The sequence below is a fragment of the Portunus trituberculatus genome, chromosome 49, assembly GCF_017591435.1.
Source record: "Portunus trituberculatus isolate SZX2019 chromosome 49, ASM1759143v1, whole genome shotgun sequence".
NCBI classification, from domain to species: Eukaryota; Metazoa; Arthropoda; class Malacostraca; order Decapoda; family Portunidae; genus Portunus; species Portunus trituberculatus.
In genome coordinates, this window is record NC_059303.1 from 18,954,275 (window position 1) to 18,977,890 (window position 23,616).

At 43.4% G+C, this 23,616-nt stretch overlaps 1 protein-coding gene across 1 annotated transcript; it reads right to left on the bottom strand.

Moving 5' to 3' along the window:
* Positions 1-6,940: 6,940 nt before the first annotated feature.
* LOC123499219 lies at positions 6,941-22,209 on the bottom strand. Its single transcript, XM_045246970.1, has 16 exons — positions 22,064-22,209; positions 20,158-20,337; positions 19,403-19,513; positions 18,716-18,991; positions 17,274-17,391; positions 16,931-17,080; positions 16,453-16,539; positions 16,232-16,300; positions 15,966-16,042; positions 15,473-15,562; positions 15,142-15,234; positions 14,663-14,771; positions 14,260-14,426; positions 13,706-13,882; positions 13,125-13,182; positions 6,941-13,022 (listed from the first exon to the last, which is right to left on the bottom strand). The coding sequence occupies exons 2-16, from the start codon at positions 20,335-20,337 to the stop codon at positions 7,114-7,116; spliced, it is 7,671 nt and encodes a 2,556-aa protein (XP_045102905.1). The 5' UTR covers positions 22,064-22,209; the 3' UTR covers positions 6,941-7,113.
* Between the last annotated feature and the right edge of the window lie 1,407 nt (positions 22,210-23,616).

Sequence of the window (23,616 nt, forward strand, 5' to 3'; positions counted from 1 at the left end):
GCTGGGGCAGAGGGCTTGCTATGTCCTGCTGTTGCTCCAAGGCAGTGACCCTCACACTCAAGTCCCTGACCTCAGCCCAGATTTCCAGTAGGAGCTGCACTACATTCTGGAGGGTTGAAGGCACACCAGCCTGCAATGCAGAGGCCACACCCGCTGCCCCTACTACAATAGTATAGTTAGGAGCACTCCTTGGTGGCACTGGGACAGGTGGCTATGTGGTAGGTACAGGAGGTTGAGAAACCCCAGACTGGGCTGGGGCAGCTGCGCCAGGCAGGGGCAGAAATGCTGATGGCTAGGCAGCTGGCAGAGGCAGAGAAGGGAAGTCATTTGTACAAGCAGAGGTGGGATGCGCCGAAAAACCACTCTAGAGGGGCTGACAGTGGTGTTGGGGATCTGTGACTCCCTGAAGGGCCTAGGCCTGGCAGTGCAGCGGCGTGAAGAGGCGTCGTGGTTTCCACCACAGTTGCAACACAACGGGACCACTCTGGTGCTAGCACATATCTTCTCCAGGCAGCAGGAGAAAGGATGATGCCCAACAATACATGCAGCATGGCGCCAACTTGCACTTCCAGCTCCAATACCCAAACCGACAGCAGTGGCAGCACAGGTCAGGCTCAGGGGTGTACAGGCCCACCCAGAAGCAGCCCAGGGCGAGGAGGTGCACTAAGCTGGGCACAGCCCATTCAACAAGGCCCAGAAGCTGAAGGTGGGGCTCACCTACGACAACGCACCTCTTGAACCAAAGGAAGACCTCTGGCATGGCAAGGTCAATTTTGATGGCAATAGACACGCCATGAATGATGACTATCTCGTTCTGGCGGCAGTAGCAGGCCCCTTTCCACCCATCTCTCCATTTTTCCCCTTCCCTTCCTTCTGGCAAGACGCAATACACAGTCCCCAAAGTTCCTTTCCCTTCCTCCTGGCGAGACGCAGTCCACAATCCCCAAAGCTATGGCGCGATGCAGTATACAATCCCCAAAGTTCCCTTTCTCTTCCTTCTTGAGAGATGTAGTACATAGTCCCCAGAGTTCCACCCCTATTCTTCCTTCCCAAGCTGCCAGCTTGCCTGAGTGACGCTGCCACACACACCCTGCCTGTGGTCACTGTGTGTTATCTCAACCTCATCCACCCCTCACGCCGTCACCAGGAGCATAGAGAAGTGCTCTGGGATCCCGCCGAGCTGCACCTTCTGTTTGGCCACTCATACTGCTCACTTTTCATCACCCACGGGGCAAGAGCCGCCCTGAACCTGTATTGCAGTGGTGGGGAATCTGTCCAAGCCAGTCCACCCACCATTCACATAATATAGACTGAACTGTACATAACAAATAAAAGGAAGAAAGGATTACATTGTTCCCTGACCCTAGGGGAAAGAACCACTTAGCCTTTTAACAGAGAGAGAGAGAGAGAGAGAGAGTGTGTGTGTGTGTGTGTGTTTCACTGTTTCACTGTTTGATCTGTTGCAGTCTCTGAGGAGACAGCCAGACGTTATCCTACGGAACGAGCTCAGAGCTCATTATTTCCGATCTTCGGATAGGCCTGAGACCAGGCACACACCACACACCGGGACAACAAGGTCACAACTCCTCGATTTACATCCCGTACCTACTCACTGCTAGGTGAACAGGGGCTACACGTGAAAGGAGACACACCCAAATATCTCCACCCGGCCGGGGAATCGAACCCCGGTCCTCTGGCTTGTGAAGCCAACGCTCTAACCACTGAGCTACCGGGCGTGTGTGTGTGTGTGTGTGTGTGTGTTGTAACTTAACCAATGTAAAAATGAATTAATAAATAAATAATATAAAATATTCTGAAGTCTTTATGTTAACATTAATCAGTGATCAGTCCTCCTCCTCTTCCTCTTCTTTCTCCTCCTTCTCCTCCTCCTCCATCACACTTGCTGTTGTTTTTTTTAACTAAAGTGTTGTTATGACACCAATCCTCACAGCCTCAGTTCACAGCCCAACAGGAACTCGACCACCCACAGTGGCTGTCCAGGAGACAAGGGACAGGTCAGCAAAACACATAGCCGGAAAACAAAGGTGTAGATCCATTGGCTAGTGAAGAGCAGGCATGAATACAGATACCGTGGCACTCACCAGGTTGCACCATAGTTATTGGCTGATTCACACAGACACAGAGAGGCAGGGTTGCATATATTGTGCACAAATCCTAAATTTACTTGTACAGAACTTAATATGTATACATGGCACAATTACAGAGTACTTATGATACTAGAATACTTAACAGTATCTACACAACACAAGTGGCAGCAGAGATGCAGCGAGAGTATGGCAGTGACGAGGTAGCGGCAAGGTGGCAGTGGGACAGCAGCAATGGTGACATCTCTCTCTCTCTCTCTCTCTCTCTTGCTTCAGCTGTCTGGCTTAACTGGGGCTGGACTGGAGATGGACTGACTGCAGATAGAGGTCTCTGTAAGTCTGATCAGAATCACGTTGATCAGCTCATCTCCGAGATAATCATAGCCGGTCAATCCACATATGACTTCTGGCAGCACTGGAAGTTCCCGCTTGCAGCCACCGGCATCATTGCCAATCGGCAGCGCATTACCACCACCATTTTCACTCCCTCATGCCACTGCAACACTACTCCCTCCCCATGCAATAGTCATCCAAACTATTTATCATCATTGCTATCACACGTGTAATCCATCCACCACTGTGGTCCTTTCCTCATCCTAAGGTGATGTCGGTCTTTGTCTACCCCCACATACAGTCACCTTCTTTCATGGCAGCCCTGTAGTCCACTCAGAAATGCTTGATGTTGTCCTTCTTACTTACCAGGACCAACGGCGATGACCACAGTGTGTTGGAGCTCTCCACTGTACTTCCATCTCCTCCATCATGGATTGCATCTCTTTCCTCTTGGCCAGTGAGACATGTTGATGAGGCTGCTTGATTGGTGGACTGCCAGCGGTGTTGATGGAGTGCTGAACCAGCGACATACAGTCAAGGTTATGGGCATCTCTGCTAAACACGTCTTCATACTCCATCAGCAACTTCTCCATCTCCTCAAGCTGCCCAGGAGTCAAATCCACCACATATATAGATAGTGTGAGTCTCGCACCACTCGCACCTCTGTCCACACCCACAAGCCGTTATTTGTAGCTGCATTGCATCCAAGGGCTTCTACAGTGACATCTGCCCCTCACCTTCCTTCACGATCTGGCAGTGTAGCTCCAGTCCCTTGTCCTCGACATCTGAACCAGGCATGGGGCTCTCCACCTGTTCAACGGCATCTTCAAGAATCAGCGGTACGGTTTCCTCATAAACAGGGTGGGGCGCGGATACTTCCCGATTTGAGAATGAAATAAAAACCTGTTCACACTTCACAATTCTTTATTCTTCTTTTATGCCTTCCACACAACATGGGAGATTTACTTTTACACTGTTTTAAAGACAATATCTTTTAAATGTCTACCTCCAGTGTCAATACACTGATTCAAACGATTTCGGAAGCTTTGGTCTATTCTCTCCAGCATGTTGAGCGATATATTGGCTATTTCAGTTCGGATGGCGTTCTGTAGGTCTTCTAGGGTCTGTGGACGGTCGTTATAAACCAGGGATTTGAGATATCCCCACAGGAAATAATCACAGGGGGCTAAATCAGTGTGTGCCCACACTGCACGCATTTCAATGGGATTCCTGAGAGCAGCTTTTCCTGACCGACTGATTTCCCTGAGAGGAGACTTAAACTGGCCTGCACGCTCACCTGATTTAGCCCCCTGTGCTTATTTCCTGTGGAGATTGGTTTATAACGACCATCTACAGACCCCGGAGGACCTACAGAACGCCATCCGAACTGAAATAGCCAATATACCGCTCAACATGCTGGAGAGAGTAGACCAAAGCTTCCGAAATCGTCTGAACCAATGTATTGACAATGGAGGTGGACATTTAAAAGATATTGTCTTTAAAACAGTGTAAAAGTAAATCTCCCGTGTTGTGTGAAAGGCATAAAAGAAGAATAAAGAATTGTGAAGTGTGAACAGGTTTTTATTTCATTCTCAGATCAGGAAGTATCCGCGCCCCACTCTGTACCTTTGTAGTGAACCACACTACTACTACTACTACTACTACTACTACTACTACTACTACCACTACTACTTTCACCACGCTAATCCGGCCCAGGTGTGGAACTACCTGAGAACAGCTGGACTAGGTGCGGCACGGCCCGGGGATTCCACGCACTACGCCGATCCCCTTCTAAGCCGGGCCAGGTGCAGTGACCTGACCCCAGCTGGATGGTGTGATGTTCAGCCGAGGACTCGCCAGTCAGCACCGAAAAACCGGGACATACGCACCACTCGACTCATCTCCGCTCGCTTGTGTATACAATAATGAACATCTCTGGTTTACCTCTCCATCCGTGTCTTGGCTAGTCAGAGAATACTACATTTGGTGACCCCGAGAGTGTAGCCTTGACACGTAATGGAGCAGTGCAGTGCATTCAGTTACATATTGCATGTGCCGCCCTTCACCTATGATGTCAAGGCCTGGTTCCTGCACTTCGAAGCTGTACACCTTCATCTGCATCCTTCTGAGGTCTACACACACTGCACTCTGAACCAAGGATCTAACCCCAACAGGCAGGGTTCCTCCAAGTCGGCCTAGAAGACTGGTAGTTCTTCCTGGACACCACCCACTGCCATCTTGGACATTATGGGATGGCATAGCGTCATGCAGTGCCCAGTTACCTCATACAGCTGCCAGTCTAAAACGGAGTCTTGAGCTACCACTTCCTCCTCCCTGATGAAATTCTTTGCAGCACCAGTGTCCACCACCAGACGACATGGGCAGCTGTCCACTGCGCCCAGCACTAACTGCTGATGCAAGAGCACAGTGACACTTTAGACAGAGGGGGCCCTGAGAAAAATTGGCTGGGGAGTGGCCCGTAATCCCAGCCTGGCAGCGTTTCTCTCCACTATCATCTTGGAGATGCTGACAGGTAGCGCGGTGGTGGCCCCGCTGTCTGCAGTTCTCACTGCAGGCCTATACAGGAGAACATGTTTGCACATCCTCCAGAGAGTGCATCCTCTGCTCACCCCGGCAGTCACTCCTATGGTGGCCGCACTGGCTACACTTCCAGCAGAGACCACTAAACTCACCAAGCAGGTGACTTTTCCTCTGCTGAACTTCAGTGCAGCAAGCAGGAAGTGTGGCTGGAGCAATGAGGTAGTGATGCTGGGTCACTTGGGTGGCTCCATATGCGGTCGCTCCCTCTGTAGAGCACAGGACAACCTCAAACTCCATGGCCTTCACCCACACCTGCTGCACATCTTCTGGGTGCATCTGCTTTATGTAGATCTGCACCTGCTAGTTCCCCAGCCCATATACAAAAGCATCCCAGGAAAGAAACGTCACCATCTCCTCCAGTCACTGGATGTGCATGTTGGACCGGTGATTCCACAGGCTGCACCAGCTGCTCCCAGTACACCTCAGCCTGGAACACACTGCCAAAGTGCCTTCTCAGTGCCTCCATGACTGTGGTGTATGACACTGAACAACTTGCCGTCACATGTGCCAGTAATTCCAGCTCTGGCCTAAGCAGGCTGGACACTAGCTGCAGCACCTTGTCCGAGTGCTCTAGCCCTGTCCTTGGGCAAGTAGCTCAAACTGCATTTGGTAGGCCTCCCAGACCACCTGTCCACCAAACTCTGCCAATTTGCACAGGACAGAAGCTCCACCTGCAAACCAAGGAGACAGCAATGGAGGAAGGTGGTGGCAGTGTGTGGTGGGTGATAGTGGCATTTTCAGGTTGTGCGCGCCATGGATGCGTCAGCTGCACCCTCCCGTCTGCATAACCACAGAGGCCAAGGTCTCCAGGTTCTGAGCTCTGAGCATGTGTAAGGATGACCCATCCACCTGCAACTTCCGGCAAAACCGGAAGTTCCCTCTTGCAGCCACGCACAGCATTCCAATCATCAGCATTGCCACCACCATCTTCCCTCCCTCAGGTCACTGCAATACTATTATACTCTAAAGCAAAACTGATCAAAGCAGCTGCTACCCAATAAATCCTTCTCCCTTTCTCTCCCCTAACATTTCAACCTGTAGAAATATATTTTTCTTCCTCTCCTACCATTTCAACCTACAGAAATATGATGCAGTACTTCTAAACAGTTATACATAGATGAAAGATGAAATTTCACTTATTTGAAGTATTTAAAAAAATCAGCCTAGACGTAGATTTCCCTGCGTGAATTCCAGACATGTACATGAAAATCCAGATGTATGGCAGCCCTAATCAATAGGTTAACTCTTGCATTGGAGACAAGGACAGAAGAGGCATTATACGAGATGAAAAGTCATGGTTTATTGATGTGGCAGTATATTAGGACAAGTCTAAGCAAGTGTTATTCAAGTATAAAGTACTATTGTAATAGGTTCAACGAACAAGAACTCTGCCTTCAATATGTAGAAAAATAAACTCTTAGGACAATTATCTACATAAAGTGTGATTACATTATACACAACTTTCTAGGCAGAGAACTACGAACTGACCATTCTCCACTAGGATAGAGCTGTACATACATGATACAGTGCTATAGTATGGACCAGAAAATTAGTGTACAAAGAACTGGGTTATTTTTTTATGCATCTTTTGACATTTTAATGTCCAAAGTGTTATGATGTCTACATTTACCATCCACAGGTGGTTTTGTTCCACCACTTCAGGCCCTCCCACCCCCACCAGTCTTCACCACAAGACATTAATTGCTTTATCCCCATTTTCATTCGAAGCTCATAGGTTTTGGATCACTAATTGACCAGATTACAATGGTTGGGAAATTTATTGTATTACCTCAAGAATCTTCATATTTCAGCCATATTTACTGGTTTCTACATACCAAGTATCAGAGATTGACAAACTTGGAGAATATGGACACTCAACACTAGGTAAAACAACCAGCCAATTGTTATAACAAGTTTTACTACGAACTTCAGTAAAGATACAATGTAAATGGGTTTCTATCAAATTCTTTACATAGCATTAAAACTGAATGCTTGCATTCACACTATTTTCTATATACTTATTTACAGATGTAATGCTACAATTACACAAGGCAATCACACCACAAGGCCATACCTACCGAGACTTTGCCTTATTCTGCAGCTTTTTTATGTAACTCACAATACTGCCTGGGGCTACTACACTCAATGGCTCTTTACCCTTCTCTTCACTAGCAACCTCTCCCAAATCCTGGTCTGTGGCATCACTAGAATCCACCAAAACATCTTTAGAAGTCCCTATGGAAGCCTCTTCAGCTGCTAGATGTTCATAATCCTGTTGTTCCTGCCCCTCACTGTCTGCTTCCCCTTGTTTGCTTCGTTTGTCGTACTGGAAACGGTGGTGGTCAAAGCCCTGGCTGTGGTGGTCATAGTCAGATTTGTGACCTTGGTTGTGGTAGTCGTTCAAGTGGTGGTACGGGCTGTATTGGTGGTCTCTGTACCCGCTGCTCTTGTGGTGGTAATTTCCCTCATGTGCCGAACTGCTGTGGCTGTACTTGACTCCCTGCTTGTAGTACTTTGATTCTCTGTAGTCATACTTACTGTGGGTGTACTCGCTGCCATGGCTGTACCCACCATCATAGTCCCCATGTGCATAATCATAGTCACCATAATAGTCATTGTAGTACTTTCCATCATGACCATAGTCATCATAGTATTTCCCATCATAACCATAATAGTCATCATTGTACTTACCATAACCATAGTGATCATCATAGCCACCACCATAGTCCTTGTCATAGTATCCACCTTGTTGGTAGTCCAGTCCATAAGGATCATAGTATCTATCACCACCATAATAGTGTTCATTATAGTCCCTGTCCTTGTAGAAGGGTCTATCATGGTCATAGTACTTCCCATAGTTAAAGTTATAGTACTTGCCGTCTACAATGTAGTCATAGAAATGTCCATTCTTGTGGTAGCTATAGTAATTGCCTCCTTTGAAGAGCTTTCCATTATTGTAATCTACATCATAATACTCTCCATCTTTGTAATACCTCCCATGCTCATCCATATCATAGTACTTGCCATTATTATAGTACTTCCCATTGATATAGTCCACATCATGGTACTTGCCACCATAATAGTACTGTCCATACCTATTTAGGCTATAGTACTTTCCATCAATAGAGTATTTCCCATCATTGTAATCTATATCATGGTACTTTCCATCCTTGTAGTACTTCCCATCACTGTAAGAGTAGTACTTTCCATCATGGTAGTACTTGACATCTTCAAAATTATACTTCCCATAGCCATACTTGCGGTCATGGTACTTTCCACCATAATACTTTCCTCCATGGCCAGTGTACTCAACAGGATAGATGTCATAGTAGTATCCATCACTATAGTACTTTCCGTGGTGGTAATCTATATCATAATAACTTCCGTCCTTGTAGTACCTTCCATGCTCATTGAGGTCGTGGTACTTCCCACCCTTATAGTACTTGCCGTGCCTGTAATCCATGTCATAATACTTCCCATCTTTGTAGTACTGACCTTTACTGTTCAGACTGTAGTACTTGCCATCATAGTAGTATTTGCCATCATCATAGTCAATATCATAGTACTTTCCATTCTTGTAATACCTTCCATCTCTGATGTCATAATACTTTCCATCATAGTAATACTTTCCCTGCTTGTAGTCTACATCATAGTAATTACCATCTTTGTAGTACTTCCCATGTTTGTCAAAATCATAATAATTTCTACCCTTATAGTACTGTCCATGTTTGTAGTCCATGTCATAGTACTTTCCACCTTTATAGTACTGTCCATGTTCATTAATGGGGTAGTAATTCCCATCATAGTAGTACTTTCCATCATTGTAATCTATATCATAATACTTGTCCTGGCCATAGTCATAGTATCTCAAGTGATGGTCATAACCATCATAGTACTTGTCATGGCCATGACCACCATCATAGTGCTTGTGATCATACTTTCCATAGCCACTGTCATGGTAATTGCCTTCCAGATAGAGGTCATAGTAGTATCCATCACTATAGTACTTTCCATGGTGGTAGTCTATATCATAATAACTTCCATCCCTGTAGTACCTTCCATGCTCATTGAGGTCGTGGTACTTCCCACCCTTATAGTACTTGCCGTGCCTGTAATCCATGTCATAATACTTCCCATCTTTGTAGTACTGACCTTTACTGTTCAGACTGTAGTACTTGCCATCATAGTAGTACTTGCCATCATCATAGTCAATATCATAGTACTTTCCATTCTTGAAATACCTTCCATCTCTGATGTCATAATACTTTCCATCATAGTAATACTTTCCCTGCTTGTAGTCTACATCATAGTAATTACCATCTTTGTAGTACTTCCCAAGTTTGTCAAAATCATAATAATTTCTACCTTTATAGTACTGTCCATGTTTGTAGTCCATGTCATAGTACTTTCCACCTTTATAATACTGTCCATGTTCATTAATGGGGTAGTAATTCCCATCATAGTAGTACTTTCCATCATTGTAATCAATATCATAGTACTTGTCATGGCCATAGTCATAGTATCTCAAGTGATGGTCATAACCATCATAGTACTTGTCGTAGCCATAACCACCATCATAGTACTTGTGATCATACTTTCCATAGCCATAGTCACTGTCATGATAATTGCCTTCAGGATAGAGGTCATGGTAGTATCCATCACTATAGTACTTTCCGTGGTGGTAATCTATATCATAATAACTTCCGTCCTTGTAGTACCTTCCATGCTCATTGAGGTCGTGGTACTTCCCACCCTTATAGTACTTGCCGTGCCTGTAATCCATGTCATAATACTTCCCATCTTTGTAGTACTGACCTTTACTGTTCAGACTGTAGTACTTGCCATCATAGTAGTATTTGCCATCATCATAGTCAATATCATAGTACTTTCCATTCTTGTAATACTTTCCATCTCTGATGTCATAATACTTTCCATCATAGTAATACTTTCCCTGCTTGTAGTCTACATCATAGTAATTGCCGTCTTTGTAGTACTTCCCAAGTTTGTCAAAATCATAATACTTTCTACCCTTATAGTACTGTCCATGTTTGTAGTCCATGTCATAGTACTTTCCACCTTTATAATACTGTCCATGTTCATTAATGGGGTAGTAATTCCCATCATAGTAGTACTTTCCATCATTGTAATCTATATCATAGTACTTGTCATGGCTGTAGTCATAGTATCTCAAGTGATGGTTGTATTCATTGTATTTCTCATGGTCATACCCTCCATCATGGTACTTCCCTTGGTCATAGCCATAGTTGTCTCCATGGTACTTTCCATCTCTATAATAGTAATACTTCCCATCCATATAGTACTTTCCCTCATTGTGATCAACATCATAGTACTTCCCATCTTTATAGAACTTTCCCTCTTTGTAATTATAGTACCTCCCATTCTTGTAGTACTTCCCACTGTTGTAATCAATGTTGTGGTACTTGCCATCCTTGTAGTACCTTCCCTTATCATCTAGGTCATAGTACTTTCCATCTTTGTAGTACTTTCCATCTAAGTAGTTCATATCATAATACTCCCCATTCTTGTAGTATTTACCATCCTGGAAATCATAGTACTTGCCATCTTCATAGTATTTTCCCTCATTGTCATCAATATCATAGTACCTTCCATCCTTGTAGTACTTTCCAGGTCTGTCCAAGTCATAGTATCTCCCATCCACATAGTACTTCCCACTATTGAAATCGATATCATAGGACTGTCCATCTTTGTAATACTTCCCATCACTGTGATCATAGTACTCTCCATCCTTGTAGTACTTCCCCTGGTCACTCGAGTACTCCTTGTAGTTGGATTGGTGCTTGTAGCTGTACTGGTGTTCATAGGTACTGCTGTGTGATTGCTGGTAGGAAGTACTATGGCTGAGCTTGTTTTCCCTTATGTTGCCACTGTCATAACGGTCACCATGCTTGTCACCTCGCTTGTAGCCATCATCATATTTGTTGTCCGGCTTGTAGTTTTCACTGTACCCTTCACCGCGCTTGTTGTCATGGTCATACTTATCTGGCTTGTAGTCCTTGCTATACCCATCACCACGCTTGTCCTTGCCATACCCATCGCCATGCTTGTAATCCTGGCTGTACCCGTCGCCACGCTTATAGTCCTGGCCATATCCATCACCATGCTTGTAGCCTTCATCATCCCTATCGCCGTACTTGAAGCCTTCATCATACCTGTCACCACGCTTGTAGCCTTCATTGTATTTGTCACCACGCTTGTAGTCCTTGCCATACTCGTCACCTTGCTTGTAGCCTTCACCATACCCCTCGCCATGCTTGTCCTCACCATAACCATCACCACGCTTGTAGTCCTCGCCACGTTTGTAGTCATCATCATATCTGTCACCACGCTTGTAGCCTTCATCATACCTGTCACCACGCTTGTAGTCCTTGCCATACTCGTCACCTTGCTTGTAGCCTTCACCATACCCCTCGCCATGCTTGTCCTCGCCATAACCATCACCACGCTTGTAGTCCTCGCCACGTTTGTAGTCATCATCATACCTGTCACCACGCTTGTAGCCTTCATCATATCTGTCACCACGCTTGTAGCCTTCATCATATCTGTCACCACGCTTGTAGCCTTCATCATATCTGTCACCGCGCTTGTAGCCTTCATCATATCTGTCACCGCGCTTGTAGTCCTTGCCATACCCGTCACCTTGCTTGTAGCCTTCACCATACCCCTCACCATGTTTGTCCTCACCATAACCATCACCACGCTTGTAGTCCTCGCCATACCCCTCGTCACGCTTGTAGCCATCATCATATCTGTCACCACGCTTGTAGCCTTTATCATATTGGTCGCCATGCTTATAATCCTTGCCATACGCATCACCTTGCTTGTAGCCTTCACCATACCCCTCACCATGCTTGTCCTCGCCATAACCATCACCACGCTTGTAGTCCTTGCCATACCCCTTGCCATGCTTGTAGTCATCATCATATTTGTCACCACGCTTGAAGCCTTTGTCATACCTGTCACCATACTTGTAATCTTCGCTGTACCCATCGCCACGCTTGTAACCATCATACCCGTCGCCACGTTTGTAGTCAAGGTCATATTTGGTCTTCTCTTCCCTGGCATCATATCTATCTCTGTGTACATCATCACGTTTGTTGTGACTGCCACTCTGGTCATATCGATCCTTGTGCTCATAATATTCCTGGTCACCACGCTGGCCATGTATACCCTGGTGATCTGAGGAGCTCCCGTGTGTGGAGGGTTTGCTGGGTACCCCTGTCAAGTAGGGATCAACAGTGTGCACTGCCGCATTAGCCTGTTGGTAGTGGTTTCCACCTTGCTTGTAGATCTGCTGTCCACTGTGCCCTGATGACTCACTCTTGTACCCAGAGAACTGGCCACTAGGATGGGATGAGGCACTATTAGAAGAACCAGACTGGGATGAAGTACTGTAAGAAGCACCACCAGTTTGTGTTGTGGCACTGTAACCACCAGACTGTGAACCTGCACCATATGAGGCACCACTTCCATGTGAAGAGGCACCACCACCATGTGATATGTCACCATAAGAGGAGCCAGCTTGAGATGCACCACTGTAGGAAGAGCCAGAGTGAGATGATGCACCATAGGAGGCACTGCTAGATTGTGATGCAGTATTAGAGGAAGACTCGGTTTGAGATGATGCGCTGTAAGAAGTGCCACTGGATTGAGCTGTGGTACTGTAACCACCAGACAGTGATGAGAAACCATGGGAAGAGCCAGACTGGGATGTTGCACTGTAGGAAGAACCAGATTGGGTTGAAGTACCCGATGTTCCTTGGCTGTAGCTGGTTCCTTGGCTGAAGGTGCCAGTTGTGTATGAGGACTGGGCTGTGCCAAGATGCAGTTTGCCATCCTCCAAGGTGGCACCAATAGTTTCCAAAATAAAGTCCAGGAAGAAGGCAACATCTACATAAGCTGTGGGTATACCATGGTCACAGCCAGTATCCCACGACACCAAACCTGCCAGACAACAATTCATCAGCCAGTGTCAAAATTGTTAGGATACATTCATGGTTTAATTACCACTTTACACTTCCATACTGAAACTGCACAAACACTCACCCTTTAAGACATACTGGCCAGAGACAGCTTGACACACCAGGCCACTGCCACCATCACCCTGAACAGAAGTCAAGTCATCATCAAATGGAGAGGAAACCCAGAACATCATTACCTCCCACCATGTCTACCCTTCAACATCAATGGATATGCAAAGGTTTCTTTACCAGGTTTTATAAAAAATAAATACTCTTTTGTCCATGCCAAGCAACCTGTACATATCAATATCACCTAAACAAGCATCTACCTTTCAGAAGCAAGGTGGCAAAATTTCCCAAGATTTAACTCTCCTTGTGATTTTTGACACCTAACCAAAAACATCTACAATACCATTGCTTTCTTCTGCTTTCCCTTCTTTACTTCAACCTAATAGCACCACTGCCATCTGCTTATGGAGATGGAGTTTCTTCTAAAAAAAAACTCCTTGCTCAAACCTTAGCTAAAAACTGCACCTTGGAGGATTCAGGGCATATTCCCCACTCCTTCACCCTCCAATTACTTCATGCTACCCATTGATAATCTTCAGAATGATGTTTTCCATGCTCTCCCTGGCCTTAAAGGTCAGATTGAGCAGTAGTACTCACATGACAGGTGTCTTGCGTGGCGGTGCCCTTGGAACACAGTACACCAGGATTCAATCTGAAGAAGGATCCAAGTTTCTTAACCTTCCTCAGATTTCGTTGGCACACAACACGATCAATAGCCAGGAAGGGAAGGTGCCGCAGCTTTGGACTGAAGTGGTCATACCGGACTTTGCCACCCTGCACATAACACAACATTCAACCAATTAAATGAGGCAAAAATCTACTTTTCTATTTTAGAACTTAAGATTCTAAAAATATTCTTATTCTCAACACAAAGAACACTGGATTCTACAAAAGTCAAGATTCTTATTCTCAACACAAAATAATGCTTCACAGCAAACAACTTCATAGCATGACAACCAAAAGCTAATATATGGTAACAGAAGTAATCATTTTATTTGAACCCCAATCTCTACATCCATATAGTGATTCAATATATAACAATACCCTATCTCCATCACAAAACTTCCCTTTATTACTTACAGACTGGAGTAAAGACCTTTAAGGAGTCTTCATAATCCCATTTTGCAAGGCAATAAACACCTTTCACTTACCTCCCCTGATGACACAAAGCCCCAACTAGGAACAAAACATTCAAGGCTTGGGTCAGGATAAGGAGCCTCTCCAGGGAGACAGGCCCGTGCCACATTCGGCAAGGAGAGTACAGCCACTCGGAGCTGCACCACACACACATCAGCTCGCAGTGTTGTGCGGCTGTAATCTGCAGAAAAACAAACATTCCATTTTTCACAGGATTGTTGCAAAGACATCCATCAAATTCTCACAAAATCCACGTTATATTGATATTATCCCTAAAATAACTATTTATGCCTCTATTAACTCAAACTACATATTATGAAACAATGTCTTTGAAAGTATTCCTATTTTTTTCATTCAATGTAAAGTTCACTAAATGATAGCTTACTGTGACAGCATTTTTAGGACCATCTCACATACCAGGGTGGCAGGTGATCCGGGAGACAGGCACATTGTACGCCGGGTGAGCCTCAGAGTCTGAAGACAGGTCAAAGTCTCCAACACGAATGAAGATCTCCGAGGCATGGCGCTGTGAGAGATGAAGGCACCAATGTATCACGGCTCGTGTTAAAACCAGCCAGAAAAAAAAAAAAAAAGGCTGAAAATGCTGGAAAACCTAAAATAAACTGACTAGATATTTTGTAAACCCTTTGCATGCAAAAAAATCACACTGCATTTGCAATTTAAGTCTTAAGTAGTTTTTTATGAATTTCGTATAACCACTCCTGATATTTAGAACTTTCCTAACCTTGAGGTCTTTGATGTGCTGACAATCAAATTTCAATTAAATAGGAAAACTATCAGAAGATTAGTGATGGGAGGCAGTCAGATGTGTAGAGGTGGGATAGAGTGACAGGTTACTCAACAGTTACTTGACTGCACATTACTTGGCTACTCACAGGCTGGACACAGTGGGCAACAGTGAGGACATGTCGGTCAGTAAAGAGGACACCACCACAAAGGTAATCATCACCGGTGGTTAGCACTGCCACCTGTTGGAAAGAAATACCCAGTGCAATTGCTTCATAACACCAATTACATGTATACTAAACGCATCCATCCATCTACCCAACATGAATGCTTTCATTTAACACCAGCCTAACACAAGCAACACCTCTCTCCTATTCTAATTTACTATATTCTCTTAACATCCATCCAGCCAATCATTTGTTTATTTCTATGGATAAGCCAAAAGAAACCATCACACAAACCACACTTAATGCCACTCACATGCCATGGGTACTGTCCCTCAGCAGGGGCAGGCACAGGATTGCCTTTAGAGTAAGGAATGGGGCCAGATAAGGACAGGCCACACTGAGGCTGAAACAAGAATATCACAGGATCACAACTAGGAAAACTATAGAGTAATATATACAACATGCAAAGTTGCAAATACAATATTACCACCGAATAAAAATATGACCACTGAAAAATAAGCACCAAAAAAAAAGGATCACCAAAGAACACTGTACAAAAGATATATACATATGTATAAACAAGGACTTCACTTCATACTTCTGACAACCACAGAAAAAAAAAAAAAAAAAAAATACTTTGCTCATCTAGAAAACAGTACTTATGAAATGCAGCAAGAAATTATTTGCAGTATAGTAAAATAACTATAGAAAACACAAGAATTCCCTTATCCTCAAAATAAAACTACAATATATTAACAAGAAAACAAAAGCCACAAATGTCAGTTTTAATATGTCCATGCACACACCTGATCATATGTCACTCTACTCCTGGCAGAAGGAATGTCGCCAAAATCAACGGCTGGGGCCACACTCACCAGTGAGACTGCAGAGACATGAAGACAATCTTTCAAGATGATCTTACGAGTTATGGACCAATATTTTAAATCCATTTATCTTTTTTCAGTTATCCTAGATGCTAGTTTATTTTACATTGCTAGTCTAATTTAAACTATCACTAGTTTCTAATTCAGTCTCACTTGAAAACATTTCCCCTAGTACAGCAACCACTCACCATTCTCATAATCTGCTGCCCCAACAATGTGATAGTTCACGTCTTCATCCTCCTGCTCAAGGGTGGAGTCTGTCAAGGAATTTGTGGGCTGCCATCACTAAGGAATCCTTTATTTATATTAAGGAAAATCACCTACATTTATATGTCAGATATGGTAAAAAGAAGAAAATGCAAAAGCACAACTTATTCTTTAATACATATTACCAAATTTAATCACTCACTTGTATCTCTCTTGTGCCGTTGTTTGTGAGGCTCCTGCTCTTCCCTGTTCTCCTGTAGATACTGTTCTACATCATTGGCAAAGTCCTCTGAAGGAAGACAAACGCCACTCAGTCCACAAAATACCGTCCCATCAGCCCACAATTCTAACCAAATCACGTAGCTCACAAACAGACAATCCACCTGCTCATCACTTCCCTCCCATCTCAATCACTACCTGCATATCACTACACGATGCATTTCACTTCTCCCTTTCAGCATCCTTACTATTCATTTATCATGCACCCCACATACAAATACTAGCCTACCTATAAGCTGTACCCACATACTCCCAGCTTGCCAGTCTACCTAAATTTCCACCAACACCTGGCCAACCCACAGACTCCCAGCCTCCAAACCACATAACCAACACATCCACTTGTGCAGCAATTACACTCCCAATCTCGAGACATACCTGACCCATCCATTCCTATCACTTACCTTCATAATAGTCAGGCAGATGGACAGTGTATGGCTGTGGGGGTGGATGTGGAGGTACAGCAGCAAGAGGCACCCTACTATATTGGCCAACATCTGCACCATAGTGTGGCTTTGACTTTTGGACATCAAAGTTAATCTTTATCAGGAACTCTGGATAAAATTGAGGAAATGTTAGGCTAATAACATGTCAGAGGAAGAAGAGATGAGTAACTCTGGACAGGAATGGAAAAGTTAGTCTTGATTTTTGTATTCATCCATTCACTGTTAAATGCCAGAATCTCATGGAAAGGAATACCTGTTTTTCATCTTTTACTCATATATACAAGCCAACCAGTCCCCTCACCATGATCGTCCATCACTGGATAGCGGGGAGCTTGTTGCAAGAGGCTCAAGGCATTCTTAATGAGGTGATGGGAGCAGCACAGCCAACCCTCCGTCCCCAATGACACACCACACAGGAACTGCAGAGATATCATCCAATACCTACACTTGCTTGCAAGTTAAGTTACAGCCACTCATGGCTGTAAGCAACGTGGTGAAACAAAAGTGCATACAGCCATTAACAGTTTTAAAAGTAATAAAGTGGTACCTCGACATACGAATTTAATTAGTTCTGTGACGATCGTTGTACATAAAAACAATCGTATATCAAATAAATTTTTCCCTTAGAAATTAATGGAAATAAAGAATTAATTTGTTCTTGTGATATGAATTTACCCCCTCAAAAAATAACCCTGCTTTAAATACCAAGCAAATATAGATTTAATATAAGATAAATACAATGTTTATTGTATGCAGGATATAAATTAACTATATTGCCAAAAATAACAACTTACTCGCAGAACTCGGGACACATCGATAGACATTCATCATGCAAGACTCAAGGCACGTCGAAAAACGTTTAGGCTTTTTACGGCTATATTTTAGCCATTTTCTTCCCGTTTTCTTTGCTTGTGAGCTGGCAACACTCGAGTAAACATAGGCTCTACGTCACTGTCACCAACGATGGATGGTGGAAGTGACATTGTCCGTTTTCTTTGCTTGTGAGCTGGCAACACTCGAGTAAACATAAGCTCTATGTCACCATTACCAACAATGGATGGTGGAAGTGACAAGTGATTTCACCGTCTGATTCCACCACCTCTCCCACGCGCCTTACTCTTATACCATGGGTCTCTCACTATGTTATGGGGAGAACTTTAGAGAGAGAGAGAGAAAAACAAGTGACCCGTTTTCTAACGCTCTAGCCAAGGCCGCTGAACCCAATCGAACGCAGGGCCATGTAACCGATGATACTACCTCATTAACTCGGTGATATTTTGATAACCTAACCAAACTTTTACTTTTGGGGTATCTTCAGTTCACAAAACTTAGAAAAAATACACACTGCTAGGAGCACAGATGCATACATGCACAAAGGATGAACAACGATACACAACGTGGGCTGAATGTTCGGGTGGACGCAGGTAGCCAAGTGATCGCTGCGCCACCTACCGATGGCTATTCATATCGTAAAAATATCTTCATATTTCAAGGCGCAAATTCTATTAAATTTTTCGTTGTTTATAAAAAAAAAAATTGTACGTTGGGGCGATCATATCTCGAGGTATTACTGTAGTTTTACTCAAACAGAAAGATGGATTAGAGGGCAAAGTGATAAAACAAGACATGTGATTAAGGTAAAGAGTAAAGGCTGGGTGGACCTTACTCAACCCCAATACGTATACAACAAAGAAGCACATGTATTCTACTGGCCACCTATGTAGTATTCTGGTACCTACTAACCTTTGGCCTGGTACCGCGCATGTCCTTAATGAAATAGATGCTGCGGGAAGTGGTACTGGCCATGTCCTTAGTGTAATGGATGCTGCGGGAAGGACACTCATAGGAAGGTATGCACACACTTCCTCTGGGACAGACGGGAAGGAAGCAGTCATCAGGGGCAGCATAGGTTGCACCAGTGAAAGGCTCTGTTGGGAAGCTCTCCTTGGGGTCCTCCTCCACTGTGTCGTAGCCAGGCCACGGGATTACTATCATGGGCAACGGTTCCACAGTGGAATTCTGCCCCCAAAAAATAGAATTCAGAGTGGTAAACCTTTAGGAACTTGTTTGATGTGCATTAGTGTTCTCTCAATCATTATACTAAATGGTTTTGGTAATGCTCCTTACTGGCAACTAACACATGGCAATATTTGTATTTCCACCCTTCATTAATTTTTCATTTCCCATCCCTGAATCTGAAAAGTTTCCTCACTATGACTATCATTACTAAGAACTTATCAAAGGCCACATATGAAAATGAGTAAAGACTACTTAATCTATGAATAGTTAAGACTTAACTTTTTCAATTTGCCACTAGCAGTACAAATAATTCAAATCATGAAAACATATGACAGTATTTAACTTCCACTTAAAACTATTGACAGTAAGGAGTAAATTAGCAAAACAAATGATAGCACTGTCTGATCACACCTCATCCCTGTAGAACCACCGAGTTGGTGATGGAGTGAAGGGTCTTGGCAAGCCACTCAGGTCACGGCAACACACGTACCCCTCTGTGTCCACTGTCACGCCACACACATACTGAGAGGAAGAGGCAGGGGATTAATTTCACCTAAAACAAATTAAGCCTTTTTACATATATTAAAGAAAAAACTAGTTCATTTAGATGAAAAAATGCATCCATCTACTCATGTCTAACATAACATTGAAATTTTGAACAAATCTCAAATAAGGGTTTATGAAGGTTTTGTACAAAGTTGCCAGTAAAACGAGACAGGATTTTGAGGGACAGCCTTTCCGAGAGAGAGAGAGAGAGAGAGAGAGAGAGAGAGAGAGAGCAGGTTTAAGATCTGCATTGCTCTAAGATCTGCCATCCATGCCACTTTTGATAAGCTGTTAATTATGTAAGAAGCTTGTTCTAAGACCTAAGTGACAATGTAACATGAGTAATCTTAAAATAGTCAGAAACTTGCTCTAATTAACAATCCATGACCCAATTTAAAAGTTAACCTCTTGAGTATTAAGACGTGTTTCCATATTTACTCTGCTTACTACTTGGCGATTTTATACAGCTTCAGAAACTAGAATGGGGATTATAATAGTGAAGACTGTGGTCATTAATTTTGTGACCTCCATGGACCCTACCTAATGTCAATAAAATTATCTAATCGTATACAAATATCCATGTTAAAATACGTCTCGGTATTGAAGAGGTTAAGACCCACCTTGTAATCAATATAGGAAGGCTCATCAGAGGGATTGGGAGTGTCAGAAGCAGTACCGGCACAGTATTCGGCAGGTACACACCAACTCTCAGGATGGCAGGCATAGGATGGTAGTGGCAAAATGGTGCCCTCGCAGCCTTGCTGGGCAGCCGCCCACAGCACAGCCAGAACCACCAGCATCTGCCATACAAATGTTACCTATTTGAGAACAATGTGAAAAGTACAAATAAAATTCCACATAACATACCACCTCAGTCAACTGATTAGCACACTCCATAAGAGACGCTATGGATTACTAAGCAATAAGCATTACCACCTGGGAAATGCAATGCACATGCATTACACTCACTGCTTTTACATACCATCCTCAATATCAATAACTAACTTCAGTCCTGATATTTACAAATGCAGTATTATACAGTGCTGGCTTTTTTTTTTTTTTTTTTTTATACGAGTCCCTGGCCAAAGAGGACGCCTCGGAACATGGTACACCAAGTTCACAAAACGTGTCGAGATTTATCATAACTAGCAGGGGAGGATTTAGGAATTTGGGGGCCCTAGGCAAAGATTATAGCCACTAATCTCAATACCTCAATTTCTATACCCATAAGCGGATTTATTAAGTCCAGTTTATAACGCCAAGGCATAGAGTGAAGACAAAAACCTGCAAGAAACCTACCTTAGGGTTCATACATAGCAAGTGACTCCTCTGTACATACTTCACGAATTCTTGCACTGGTTTTTGTTCTTACTAGATCCTTTTTATTATCCACAAACAAGGAGTTCATCCTTGTCTATAACAAAACATTACACAGATTTTCATTAGCTGATATCTGAGCCTATTGGTCTGAATCGAGGCTGTTCGAGTGAGTGGAAAATTACCGCTGCCAAAACACAGCCCATGTCAAACAAACCACCTCGCTCATCTGAATCCTTCAGCACCACCACCACTTCACATACTTCTCAAAACACTCCACCACACCATATGTTCACGTAAACTTACTCTTACCATCACTAAGTTTAAATCCACCATCATTGTCATTCCCTCAACCCAATCCACCACAATAGAACCAACCAATCCAAATTCCCCATATCACCACTACCACAGCTCCAATCAAACCATTTCACCGCTACTCACCCAAATACACTATCACTACCACCACCACCACAAATTTGTCAATTTCACAACCACCATACCCCCACACCACTTCTCCACCGTAACCACCACCACCACCACCATTTAACCATCTCAAACAGTTACCACTCACCACCACAAAGGCACAACCGCAATATCACTCGTCACCACGCCACTTCATTCCACATCCTTCAACCTCATTCCACCTCTCCACCGTAACTACCACCACCGTAACCATCTCAAACCGTTCTCACTCATCACCACAATGGCACAACCACAATCATTCGTTACCACGCCACTTCATTCCACATACTGCGACCTCATCCCACCACACTGTAGTTTACTCCACCCACAATTTACACGCGCGACACATCAAGTCGATTTATTCAACTTGTAAGCACACTTCAATACTGTAGTTTATTTATACTTTGAGCAACGTGTTATGGTGAAATCCCGGCAAATAAACTAAGAACTAACTAGCCATGGTGGGGACGATTCGTGGAAATTAAACAACCTGGTTAGAGCCACAAAGCCTGCTGCTACAAATACGTACAGATAACCATTCCTTTTCCAGTACCGTGATTAATATACTGCAGTAAAATCAAATATCCTTGTCAGGGTCAAAAGCTGTGCTGCAGATCGAAACACATTACTGTATGATATAATTATATAGGCACTTCTCCAATACCATTGTTAGTATACTATCACTTACTGTAGAATGCCTGGTATGTGCGCTGCTGCTATAAAACTCAATCTAACACACTATCTTACCGTGGGAGTCACGGCACTGCTGAGGAGGCGAGTACGGAGGACCGACCCACTACAACGCTGCGCGGCACTCAGGAGACCCTTCACTACTGCCTTGCCTCGCTCGCTCCTTCCCTCCAGCCCTTCCCCGACAGCCTGACCTTCTTTCACCCCCCTCTCCCGTCACCTACCCCATTTTCACAAGTTGCCAACATGGGTGTCACAGGGAGGTTAAAATTTGGTACGTGATGGATAACTAACTGAAAAAGGAGGTTAGTTGTTTTAATCCAATCCATGAATTGTGAAGTGAATGATTCCAACTCCACTGAGATATACGTGTTGATTGTTGATGAGGTGTAACGATCTGTAATCACATGACTCCCCCACCCTCCCTCCTCTTTCCCTCTAATTCTCTCTCTCTCTCTCTCTCTCTCTCTCTCTCTCTCTCTCTCTCTGGGTGGTCAGACTACTACTACTACTACTACTACTACTACTACTACTACTACTACTACTACTACAACAACAACAACAACAATTACTACTACTACTACTACTACTACTACTACTACTACTACTACTACTACTACTACTACTACTACTACTACTACTACTACTACTACTACTACTACTACTACTACTACTACTACTACTTATAATAATAATAATAATAATAATAATAATGATAATAATAATAATGATAAATAACAAATAATAATAACAATAATTATTTGTATCTCTACGTGAATTTTACTGTTAACTGTCTAACTGATGAGATGTTACCAGATTAATAAGCTTTTGCCCACGTGAAAGACCACATGTAGTACTTTGGATCTTGTTAGACTTTTAGAGATGTTTTTCATAATCATAGTACTAGATTAACAAGAACTCTACACTATCGAGAGAGAGAGAGAGAGAGAGAGAGAGAGAGAGAGAGAGAGAGAGAGAGAGAGAGAGAGAGAGAGACTGATAATTTCTGCGATCTTTTCAAAAAGCCCATAAAGAGTTTTCAAAATACAGCGTTTTTACGATTCTAGTGACAGATTGATAAGATTTATACATTATGAAAAGGGGTAAAGCAGTCTTAAGAACAGGCTCATCATCGCTGTCCCCCTTAGAAACTGTAATGGTGATTTAGATAGCCAGACCGTTTCTTAACCACTTTAGTACAATATGACTACTCTGCATATTTATTGGGTTACTATTTGGTGATTTTATACAGGTTTAGAAACTCATATGAAGATTAAAGCAGTGTAGACTTTGGCCATTTATCTTTTGATCTTTTTAAACCCTTCCTAATGTCAATAAAATGGTGTAATCATATCCAAAATTCATGGTAAAATGTGTCACAGTACTGAATGGGTTAATACTGTCCCAAGAGGGAGGGGATACAGACAGGATAAATGTACATAGCGCGATATTGTATCAATGGTGGACAGGTATTAACGTGGCCAAAGGAAATAGGTTACGAAAAATTTATTAATGGACACTCAAAAATAAGAAAACAAGTTGGAATGGAAAATTAGGTGATGTAGATACGAAATACTGGTTAACAGACAGGCAAAAATAAGAAAACCAGC